The 13,109-nt window shown below is 38.7% G+C and overlaps 1 protein-coding gene across 1 annotated transcript in view; it reads right to left on the bottom strand.

The window, feature by feature from the left end:
* Positions 1-13,109, bottom strand: part of AGBL4 (ATP/GTP binding protein-like 4) — a 2,461,121-nt gene that overhangs the window by 222,494 nt on the left and 2,225,518 nt on the right. Inside the window, exon 9 of the mRNA XM_006839859.1 lies at positions 6,177-6,288. Within this exon, the coding sequence (XP_006839922.1) occupies positions 6,177-6,288 (112 nt within the window). The remainder of the gene's footprint in view (positions 1-6,176; positions 6,289-13,109) is intronic.

Consider the following 13,109-nt stretch of genomic DNA (forward strand, 5'->3'; position numbering starts at 1 on the left):
GGTGATGTAGTTCATCAGCCACTTCATGGGAGAGAGATGAGACTGTCTTTTCCCTTTTAGATTTATAGTCTCAGAAATCCAATGGAGTAGTTCTACTCTGACCTATAAGGTCATTATGAAACAGAATTGACTCCATTGCAGTGGAGTATAAAACTATCAAAATGTCTAAGAAAGATTAGCTTCTGCACAGGTTAGGGCATGTTACGGCAAGTTAGCATCTGAGGGAATTGTAGCTAGAGAGTTAATTTCAATAGTGAGCAAAAGAAAACCATCCTGGGAGTGAAGGTACATGATGCCATCTCAAGTTCTGTCCCTAGGATTTTAGGAAAGTCTTAACAGGTTTCTGGAGAACCCAGGCAAGTTCTTGTGTCCAGAGACCAGAAACTTACTTGAAGGAGGGCATAGTGATCGTGCCAAAGACTGGGAATGGGATCTGTGATTCAGTTGCTCTTCATCAGGCAAATCTTCTGTAACCAAATCACTGAGGCTCCAGGTTTGCTTCATCCAGTCACTCAACATTCACTTAACGTTTATGTTGAGCACATGGTCACAGCCAGGGGACTAGGAACTCCAAGATTTATCAGCTTTACTCTGCCCCAAGGGACTTACAATCAATCACAACTCCTAACCATAGGCCATGTGGGCCATGGGAAGTTATCACAAGAGAGGAACATGAAATGCCTTATGATATCTGAGATCCAGTGTAGTCCTCTGGGTTAAATACTCCTTTATCAAGACCATCATTTAATATTCAGTGTATCTTGACACGGGGTAAAGGTTTAGTGACAATAGGGCTGGGAAAACAACCTTTGAAGTAAACACCATCTTTAACACAAAGACAGCAGGCTTTTGTTACCAGGATAGAAGGGCACAAACAGGTTTGTTCTAAGAGCTTTAATATACACATCAGACATATTACTTCTGCTCAGTTTCAGAGTGAGAACACCTAATGCGGGGGGCATCCCTTTGTCACCACACTTGCTGTTACTGCTGGGTTCCCATCTCAGAAAGGACAATAGCATCTATCCCACTGTCCAAGTAAAAGACTTGGGTGTCATACAGTACTCCTCCTTTTCCAATTAGTCATAGTCACCAAGTCCCTCATGTGTCCTTGCTCTTACTATCTCCAGACTCCTACTCCTTTTAAACCCCACAGCAACAGGCTTTAATGGTTTTCAACCCTCTAGCCTCACACCCTTCAAACTTATCCTCCTAACAGCCACTAGAGGAATCTTTGTGAAATTCAAACCTGATCCTACCAATGACTCCTCAGTCTTTACAAAGTAAAGTCTAAATTTCTCCATGCATCCTTAACTGTATTTCTTGAGTACCATTCACATTGGATGACTTGCAGTCTCCTGTGTATGTCTCCCTCTGGAGATACACTGTTTCCTCTGCCTAGAAATCCCTCCCTACCCTGGGCATCTTTAAGAACCAGCTCACGTGTTACTTCCTGCTGTGTGTCCCTTGTATGCGCTCTCATATCTCTGTATCTCCTTTCATAGATGCACCTAGAAAAATCTATCTGTAAATGCCTGTCTCACCCAGACTGGGAGCTCCTTAGGAGTTGGTACCTGGTCTGATAATGTTTGTATTCCCAGTGCCCAATACAGGGCCTGGTACACACACACAAAAACACAAGTCCAGTAAGGAGTGACACTCAGGTCATGGTTGTTGTTGTTAAGTGCCATAGAGTTGGTTCTGACCCATAGAGACCCTGTTTAGGGTTTCTGAGGAGCGGCTGGTGAGGTTGAACTGCCAACCTTGCAGTTCAAACTGACTTTGCAGTCCAGTAGGTGTCCTTCATTCTCTGCTTATTGAGTTTGGGCAGAAGGCTACCAAGACAGAGGAGTGAAACTGTGAGCATTTGGAAATGAGTCCAGAAACTTCCCTGGCTGTTCAGATGACTCAAGGTTGAGTGTTTTATGGCTATGTAGTAACAATGAAGGTCAAGAGAGTAGAAGCACATTTAAAGCTATTAGGGTAAATGCACCCAGACACTGCAGTGTGTAACTGGTCACAGTGATACCTGAAGCCAGTACTGAACCAGATGCAAATAATGTTTGTAGGGTATCTGCTACATACCAGGTACTATGCTAGATGCTTTCAAGTAGCTTAAAACATAGCCGAAAGACCATGTCATTTGTCATTTAAACCTGAATGTTTTTAAAAGGCAATAGGAGTCCTGGTGTGGCACTGTGGGTTAATGCGCCAGACTGAAAAGCCGTTTGAACTGCAAGGTCGGCAGTTCAAGCTCACCAGCTGCTCCTCGGAAATACTATATAGGGTTGCTATGGGTCGGAATCGACTAGATGGCACTTAATAACAACAACGTTAGTAAATATTCCAGGAAAAAATATTCCAAACAAACCAAGACTTTTGACCACCCTTCCTTTAATCTCCACATTATGTTTTTATTCATTTATTTAACTCCTGACACTATGTTGTTGTTGTTTAGTGCCATTGGAGTTATTTCAGAATCACAGTGATCTTGTATAGTGTTTCTGAGGAGGAGTTGGTGCATTTGAACCACTGACCTTTCAGTTCAAGCTGACCTTGTCATCCAGTGCTTATACTATAGAGCCCTAACAGGACACTGTATATAATTATGTATTTCTCAGTATTTACTTGTTTAATATTTATTTCCCGAGTAGATTTCAAGTGCTAGAGTTTTGTTCACTATTACAATCTCAGTGCTTGGTATACACAAGGGGGCTTCAAAAAGTTTGTGGAAAAACTCCATTATCTCTTCATTCCATTTTTCCAGGAAATTTTGTCAAATACTTTTTTTATTGTGATTTGAGGGAAGGTTTACAGAGTGGATCGTCAGTTTGACATGAAAAAAGAATCACACATTTAGTTTAATCATAATGATGATAACTCCTCAATGTAACATCACTCATCTCACATCCTCCTGTGGCTCTTCTTCCCAGGCCTCCTTCTTTCCCTATCCTGCTGAATCGTCTCCTTGGGTAAATGCTGCCTTTGTCATCTTGAATGGTTGAGCATTCTGTGGTGTGTGTACCTCACTACTGTTGCACACACACACACACACCCCATATATCTATTGTTTGGCTGGAAATTGAGCCATGGGGGTGAGTTCCATTCCAGACCTAAAGGGTGACAAAGGACCATAGTCTCAGGGTCCCATTAGTATGACCAGTAAGCCAGGTCTTTTTTATGATTTTGAGGTTTGTTCTACATTTTCTCTTACTCTATTCAGGACCTTCTAATATGATTTCTTTTAGTGCAGTCGGTAGTGTAACCAGGTGCCAGCTAGTTCTAAGGGTGTTCTATGAACTTTTTGAAGTCCTCTCATAGAAACTACTCAAAGAATATTTGCATTGAAAAACTAGAGTGGGAGAAAGGAAGAGAGCAAGACAAAGGTGAAAGCTGAGGTACTATTCCAGACTAGGCTTGACTCTTAAATTAATTCTTTACATTCTTGCTTGTGGCATAAAGGAGGTGGACTTCAGGAAGAAAATGGCTAACTCAACTAACTCAGTATCCAACCTATTCATGGGTACACAGATTTTCCTAATATCTCTGAAACTCAGTCTTTCCTCATCTATGTTTTGCAACATGGCTGAATGCTCAGAGGTTTATAAACAAGTGAATAATGTATAATTGATGAAACAAGTTATTTAACAACCTTAACCCTTCCCTTTCTTTTCCTCCCTATCCTCTAACCCCTAGCTCTCTCCCTAAACTTCTCATCTAAAACATCACTCTGCCACTGTATCTCTCCGTGCAGCTCAGTGTTGGCTCTTTCACTAACCTTTTATCATTCCCTCTGTGAATGGCTGTTTTGAATCTATAAACCATATTACATTTGGCATGATAGCAGGATCAGATTGCCCAATCAGCAAGGTAAGCATGGTCTTATTTGTGCTACTTGTTAATCTGCAAACAATTCCATGTCATTTTACTAGAATCTACAATCAATGCCGATGAAAGCAGCAGTCAAGTAATGCACTGGGCAAATCTGCAAAATTTTAAAGTGTTAAAAAGCAAAAAATGTCACTTTGAGGTGCACTTGTACCAAGCCATGGTATTTTCAATCACCTCATATGCATGTTAATGCTAGACAATGAATAAGGAAAATGGGGAAGAAATTGATATTTGATGTTGGAGAAAAATACTGAATGTATCATGATGTACTGCCATAAGAACATGCATATTTGTCTTGGAAAAATACTCCTTAGAAGCAAGAATGATGGGACTTTGGTCATGCTATCAGGAGGGACTAGTCCCTGGAGAAGGACATCATGCTTAGTTAAGCTGAGGGTCAGTAAAAAAAGAGAAAGACTTCCAATGAAATGAACTGACACATGACTACAGCAATGGGCTCAAATACAGCAGCGTTTGTAAGGATGGCAGATGGTGGCAGGGGTTTGTTCTGCTACACATGGGGTCACTAGGATCAGAATGGACTCCAAGGCACCTATAAACAACAGCATGCTACGAAAGCCCTGACAGCTTGTGAGTGCTATAAAAAAGACCTAGCGAAGCAAAATTCATGTGGGAGGAAAAAGATAGCCGTTGAATTTTATAGCTAAGATAACTACATTTCACCCAAAGAGTTTTTCTTTTTATTAATCTTTGCTCTAATATACAAGTGCATTTGAGCTTAAGTCCCAGCTTCTGTCTGGTCAGTATATAACTCATGGTATTAGTAAGTAGAATGAGTACATGGGTGCATCTTTGACATACCCCAGCTCTAGGAACTTTCCTATGGCAACAATCACCATCTATTACCTGAAGGCAGTCAAGGTCATAAAATCACCGCCATCGAAGTTGGAAAGGATTCAAGTGTAATCTCACTAGACTGTTTTTCAAACAACTGAGTCTCCTCTATTCACCATTTTATGACAGAGTGTTATTTAGCTTCAAATTGAACATTTTTTGTAAGGTCACACTCAACAGTTCACACATACATTCCATCTTCAGGCAGCTTAAAAAATAAAAAAGGTATATTTCTGTATAAGTCCTACCTCTTCCATCTTCTACCACCAGGCACTGTCTTGCAAACTCTCTCTCTCTCTGATAACTCTTTAGAAATAAAATGATTATGGTCTGTCTCCCTTCTCTAAACTACTAAACCCAAAGTCTTCTCCTGTTTCTTATAGACAAGATCTTGTCCCAATAAATAAACTTTATGTCATACTCATTGTTCTGTTTGTTAATTTCTTTTCTTTATTCTGGGAAAAGTCAACCACCATCCCTTCCACACACACTTCAAGTGTATAGTTCTCATAATGTTACAATGTCGCTACATATTCTTACTTCCTGGTATAGACTGGATTTGCCCACAGGTGGACTTAACCTCCAATGTAAGTGAATCACCATCTTTTCTTGAGATTTTTTTAACTGAAAAATGAGAGTAAATCATTCTCTACTGGTATAAACCACTGGGTGTAATGCTTAGTAATCATGTTCCCTACATGTGGAAGAAGCCAGTGCATACCCTAATTATATATTATATCCTGATACTCTAATAACTTAACTACTTCCAGTCATATTTTTTTTGTTTGTAACCAAAAAGCCCTAACAAATACAGGTATACACTAGTATATTTCCTTCGCTTGATGGTACTTCCACAACTGAACCTAATATTTGTGAGGGGGAGAGGGAAAATAGGAATTGGAAGGGTTACTTGAGATTGTCAAATTCAGTGAAAAGCAGGCTTAGACCCTCCTTGTTTTAACCAGGTATTCCTGATTTGCAGCTCCTGGTGGGCTTTCCCCGTTGTGAAGGTTACTTTTATTTTGTCAGCTTGGTTAGACTATGATTTCTATTGGTTGGGCTGGGGGCACTCTTCCATAATGTAATATAATGCATTCACCTTACATGATGTGATCTGATGTGATAAGTCAATCAGTGGAAAAGAGAGTTTTCTTGGTTGTGCAGTTTGCCTCCAGTATGTATATAAATGGATGTTCTGGCAAAGTTCATGTTGTCTCTCTCTCGCAACTATTTTTCCACCCTATATAATTTTATGAGCCACTTCTTTGAAGAAATTTCTCTCTATAGATTTATGTGTATGTGTGTGGTGTCACACTGGTTTTGTTCTTCTAGAGAACCCAAACTAAGACATCATCAACACAACTTAATGAATTCCAATCCCCAGATCAAGCCATAAGACCAGATATTGCTACTGATGTTTGGTTACTCACCGGGTCATTATACATCTGGATTATGAGCTGTTTCACCCCATGAAGAGTAGGATGGGCCCATGGAGAGGGATCCAGCCAGTGACGGTTCAGGTCAAATCCCATCAGAGAGCACCTAGGGAGCATTCAAAGTAGGAGTCAGTGTAGATAAGGCATGCCAGGCATTTCACTTATCCAAACATAGTTAGGGGACATGAAAATGTTACTTATGAAGCCTTTATTGTTTACCAGAAACAATTCTAAGCACTTTACATGTATTAATATATTCAATGCTTTAAGCAACTCTGTAAGGTCACTATTTTATAATTTCTAATTTATAGATAAGAAATTGCATCACTGAAAGGTTTAAAAATACTTCTGTGGAATAGTCACTTCATAGACTATACACAGAGACTTATATGCACATAGAATAAAATTCTGTTCTTTGCCCCTAATCCAAAACTGATGGTAGCCGTATACCTCTAGCCTTCCTTACATAGTGTAGAAAGAAATGTTCAAGTCAAAACCCTTGGTATTCCCTTTATTTCTCTTTGTCATACAACTATAGCCAATCCACTTTCTCTACCTGCAAAACTCATTCAGAATTTATCACCTTCATAATATCCCCTTGAACTTGGACTAAAGTACAAAATATTGTCATAGTTTCTTGTTTTATCTTCTTGCTTCTAAGCCCCAATCTCCACACAACAGCCAGAATGATCTTCTCCAAACAAAAGTTTCTCCTCTGTTCAAATGCTCTCTGTTAAATACACAGCAAAAGCTGAAGTTCTTACAACAGGCTGTAAGAATTCACAAAGTCCACCCCATGTTAACCTGTCTGGCCTTATCTCCTACCAGTCTCTTCCTTGCTTACTCTGTTCCAGATACCAACTGCCTCACTGTTCTTCCAAAACATCAGGCATTTCCTGCCTTTTAGTGTGCACACAGGCTTGTTCCCTCTGGAGTTCAGACTGCTTAGACACTAATCCTGATATCAACTCTATTCTTGAACAAGTCATTTAAAACCATTTTGTGCTTCAGTTTTCACATCAGTAAAATAGGAATAATAACACTCATCTTGAGGGATCCTCTTCCTCCAGATATCTCTGTGATTACTTTTGTCGCATAATTCAAGTTATGTCTCAAATGAGACCTGTTGTTCAGTGCTGTCCACCCTGATCAATTTTTCTATGCTTGGGCACATTAAATAACTTCATGTCAGTAAATATAACTGTGATCTTTGGTTCCCCTCCTCTCCTTTCTCCTATATTTCTTTCTCCAGATATGCACAAAGCCCTGCCTCTACTTGGAAAGGGATACATCCTCCAGGGATCTGTTTCCATGCCTCTTCCTTGGGCCTTCAACCATTGTAGGTACTTTCAGGCCAGCCCAAACTGAGATACAACTTCCGGAAACACTGTAATTGCTCACACTTCAAATTATTTTTACTATCTGGTATCTTCTCCAATCCATTCTCCTCCTCTCATCAGAGTGATTTTTTTTTGGGGGGGAGGGGGGAAGGGGTTTACAGATCTGACCATCTTGCTTGCTTGATCAAGATTCATCTATGGCTCTCCTTTACCTATAGAATAAAATTCTGCTCTTTGCCCCAAATCCAAAACTGATGGTAGCCATATACCTCTAGCCTTTCCTCAGCTTATTAAATTTGCATCTTCAACTATCATGCTGATCAGCAAAACAAAAAAACCACTGAAGACCTACCTCTCTTTAAAGATGGTTGAGGTAGGAATGGGGGTAGTAGTAATTAATAAAATTTAATCCTGTATTAGAGTAACTAATATTTCACAATGAGGAGAAGCTGTCTGAATTAGGTTTTGTTAAATGAATAGAATTTTTCCAGTAATTAGAAGTAGAGACAATAGCATAAACAAATTAATTACAAACATAAACAAAAAAATTTACAGTATCACCCAGAATGCTGGGATAACAGTGAACAATTTGGCTCCTTTGGATCATGGGCATGTGCTGTGGAGGTGGTGATAATGAAGTTGTAAAGGAAAAGCAATGCAATGGACCTGGAATGTCTGTCTTTGTGTTGCTGTATTTAGATCAGTCATGTGCTGATGGGGGCTTCCCACTGATTGAAGAGGAAAAGCAGAGACAATCCTACATGGAATTTACAACATCATCACAATTGGGAACATTTACTAACATTACTTTGTCTTAGAACTAAGTACTAACTATTTTATTTAAGTTAATCCTGACACCAACTTATGAGAATGGTTCTATTATTATGTCCATTGTACCAATATGGAAGCATAATAAGGTAATAAATAACTTTTGCAAAGAAAGAGATCAGTGCTTGCCTTATAATTTGTGCTGAAAGTAGGGTGCTGCTCTAACATACATATATACGGAGTCTTGGTGTGGTGCTGTGAGTTAATGCACCAGACTGCAGAGCCATTTGATTTAAGCTCACTAGCGGCTCCTTCAGAAACCCTATACAGTGTCACTATGGGTCAGAATCGACTCTACGGCACTTAACAACAACCATATATACATAATAACAACAACAACCATATAAATATATGGTTGTTGTTGTTGTTATGTGCCGTGGAGTCGGTTCTGACTCATAGCGACCCTGTACAGGGTTTCCGAGGCTGTAAATCTTTACGGGAACAGAAAGCCTCATCTTTCTCCCGTGGAACAGCTGGAGCTGGTAGTTTCTAACTGCTGACCGTAAGGTTCGCAGTCCGATTCATAGCCACTATGCTACTATATATATATATATATATACACATACCTAAAATGTGAAAGCAGTTTGGAATTGGATAATGAATAGTGGCTAAAGAGTTTAAAAGCCTAGATTTCCTTGAAAAGACTGTTGGTGGAACTATGGACATCAATGGCAATTCTTGTGAGGACTCAGAAGGAAGTGAAGAGAATTATACAATAGTTAACAATAGCAAGAGTAAGAGTCCAAGAGTTCTATTGTGGTATTGTAGGATAAATCATTGAACTGTAAGATCAGTTTGAACCATAAGGTTAGTGGTTCAAACTCACAGATTCACCTTAAAAACCCTGCAGAAATCTAAACAGGGTTGCTGTGATTCGATGGCACATAGCAACAACAGGAGGAGTCTTGGTGTGACATTGTAGAGTAAAGCACTCTTTGAGGTCTAAGCTTCCCCAATTAAACATAAAGAAGGGGAGTTGACCACAAGCTTCTGAAGAGCCTCTTCCAACTTGGGATTGCTCCCCTCCAACCTTTTTATTCACCAGTGGAGAGAAAGCAAGGCGCATTTCCACAGCAGTGATGCTAGATACCAATCTTTCTCTCTGCTCCAAAGAGAATAGTCACTGATGTTCAGCCTCCAGTCCAGGAAAGTTACTTCCTGATATGAAGTAGCAAATAGATTCCATTTTCATTTGTCACTAGAATATGAGCATTTTTCTTTGTTATTAAACTCTTTATAACTCCATTTGATAGTGTTATAATATGACATATTTGCGGGAGAAAAATGAGACTGCTACTGTAAAGATTTACAGCCTTAGAAACCCCATAAGGTTGCTATGAGTTGGAAAATAACAAAACAAAACAATAGTGTGACACATTATCCCAGGTAAGAATGTCCCATAATTCATTTAGCCATTTCCCCAGTGTGGCACATATATGTTGTTTTTAATACTTTACTATTTTTTAAATTCACTATTGAATAGTTCTATCCCTAAAGTTACTTCTGCATTTCAGAATGTTTTCTTAGAACAGTTTCCCGGAAGTAGAATTACTTGGTAAGAGGATTTTCTGACTATAAAATAACTCTTTTAAAATGGAAAAAAATCAATATATTAAATAGAAAAGAAAAAAGTAATACCATCTTCCCATACAGGGATCATCTAATTTAATTATCACATTTATCTCCTAAAAGGTCCTGTATTTCCATTATACAGGTAAGAATACAAATGCTTAGAGAAAATAAACAACTTCCTCCAAGGACATAAAGTTATTTATGTGACAGTTACAATTTTAACACAATGGTCAGCCTAATTCTTAGAGCCCAAAATCTTAACAATTGCTCGCCTTATTCCACTCACTTTCAACTAAACTAAGCTGTCATTAAAATAACAAAAAAGAAGCCAGCGTTTAATCTTCTATTAGTGGCATGAACAACAGACTTACACATATGGTTGTTAAATATTCTAGTCTGCATCCTATCTACATTTATTTATTTTTATTTCTTTATTTAAGGCTCAATGTTGCTTTCATTTATTGTTATAAAAATATAAATAACACAACAATTTCCAATTCAACACTTTTCACAGGTACAATTCACTTAGAGCAACTGCATCAATTACGTTGTGCAACCATCACCAATATCTGTTGCCAATTTTCTCATCACTATAAACACTAATTCACTACCCTACTTCTTAAACAATGATTTCCCCTTACCTCCTGGTAACCGCTATTAAAATCTAATCTGTACATATTTGCTTACTCTAGGTATTTCATATGACCTTTAACTCATCTTTCTCCTCATCACTCCAATATATTTATATTGCCATTTTGGTTTAAGCTAACATTTAGTGTTTACAGCAAGTACTTCATGAATTATATTGTTCTATAATCATAATAGGAGTCCTGATGTGGCACCATAGGACAAGTACTCGACTCAAGGTCAGTTTGAACCATAGATCGGCAGTTCAAACTTACCAGTCGCTCCTTGGAAACCCTATTATAGAATCGCTATGAGTTGGAACAGACTTGACAACAAAAACAACAATGTAGCTCCTCTTGAAAGTGATTAAAGACAGGGATCCACAGACACAAGCTCATATGAAACTTGCCCAGGGTTGTCTAGTTAACATGTGGTGGTGCTGCCTTCAACCCCATCTCTCTTTAGATCCACAACCCAGGCTTTCCTGAAAAGAAACAGTTTAAGAAAAAAGATGATCGCCTCTGAGGAATGTGTAAGTAACTTGAAAAGGGGAAACTGGTTTACGGAATAAGGATGAATGAAGCAAGAGTTAAGTATAACAATGCATCAAGGTTTTGTTGTTGTTGTTGTTAGGTACCATTGAGTTGGTACCAGTTCATAGTGACCCTATACACAACAGAACACTGACTGGTCCTTGTGTCAACCTCACAATCTTTGAGCCCATTGCTGTTGCTACTTTGCCAATCCATCTTGTTGGAGGTCTCCCTCTATTTCTCCGACCCTCCACTTAATTTAACATGATATCCTTCTCCAGGGACTGGCCACTCCTGATAATATGTCTGAAGTATGAGAGGTCTGGCCATCCTGGCTTCCAAGGAACATTCTGGCTGTAATTTTTCCAACAAAGATTGGTTTGTTCTTTTGGCAGTCCATGGTACTTTTAATATTCTCCTCCAACTCCGTAACTCAAATGCACCAATTTTTCTACAGTCTTCCTTATTCACTGTCCAACTTTCATATGCATATTAAGTTACTGAAAATATCATGGCTTGGGTCAGGCACACCTTAGTCTTCAAACTGACTTCTTTGCTCTTCAACACTTTAAAGAGGTCTTGTGCAGCAGATTTGCCTAACCCAATACATCATATGATTTCTTGACTGTTGCTTCCATGAGTGTTGATGGCTGATCTGAGCAAAACGAAGTCTTAGACAACTTCAAACATTTCTCCATTTAACCTGACATTATTTATTGGTCCAGTAGTGAGGATTTCTGATTTCTTTATATTGAGGTGCAACCCATACTGAAGGCTATAGTCTTTGATCTTCATCTGTAAGTATTTTAAGTTCTATTTGCTTTCAGCAAGCAATGTCGTATCATCTGCATATCGCAGGTTATTTATGAGTCTTCCTCCAATTCTGATGCCAGGATCTTCTTCATAGAATCACCATAGTTTCTCAGATTATTTGCTCAGTATACAGATTTAATAAGTATGGTGAAAGAATATAACCCTTGCATACACTTTTCCTAATTTTTAACCATTGAGTGTCCCCTTGTTCTGTTCAAATAACTGCCTCGTGGTCTATGCACAGTTTCTATGTATGTGATCTATGTACATTTCCTCATAAGTGCAATCAAGTGTTCTGGAATATGCATTGCAATGCTGTCCATAGCTTGTCATGATCCACACAATCAAAAACCTTTGCATAGTCAACAAAACACAGGTAAACATCTTTCTGGTATTCTCTGCTTTCAGTCAAGGTCCATCTGATATCAGCAATGATATCCATTGTTCCACATCCTCCTCTGAATTTGACTCGAACCTCTGGATTATCTGTCAACACATGTTTGCAGCCATTTTAGAATTATCTTTAGCAAAAATTTAACTACATATGATATTGTCCTTTGATTTCTGCATTCTGCTGGGTCACCTTTCTTTGGAATGGGAACAAATATGGACCTCCTCCAGTCAGTTGTCTATGTAGTTGTCTTCCAAATTTCTTGGCATAGATGAATGAGTGCCACCTGGGCTGCATCAGTTTGTTGAAAAAGTTCAGTTTGTATTCCATCAATTCCTGGTGCCATGTTCTTTGCCAATGCCTTCAGTGCACCTTGTACTTCTTTCTTCAGTGTCTTTGGTTATTGATTATACACTACCTTTTCAAATGAGCATCATCCATTTCTTTTTGGTACAGTGACTCTGTGTATTCCTTCCATAGTCTTTTGATGCTTTCTGCATCATTTAATATTTGCACATAGAATCCTTCAATATTGCTAGTCCTGGCTTGAATTTTTCTTAATTTCCCTCAGCTTGAGAAATGCTGAGCATGTTCTTCCATTTTGGTTCTCTAACTCTAGGTCTTTGCATCTTTTATTATAATATTTGACTTTTTCTTCTTGATCTGACCTTTGAAATTTTCTGTTCAGCTCTTTTACCTCCTCATTTCTTCCATTTGCTTTAGCATCTCTATGCTGGAGAGCAAATTTCAGAGTCTCTTCTGACATCCATTTTGGTCTTTTCCTTCTTTCTTGTCTTTTTAATGACCTTTTGCTTTCTTCCTG

Source organism: Chrysochloris asiatica, unplaced genomic scaffold (assembly GCF_000296735.1).
Source record: "Chrysochloris asiatica unplaced genomic scaffold, ChrAsi1.0 scaffold00026, whole genome shotgun sequence".
Classification (NCBI taxonomy): domain Eukaryota; kingdom Metazoa; phylum Chordata; class Mammalia; order Afrosoricida; family Chrysochloridae; genus Chrysochloris; species Chrysochloris asiatica.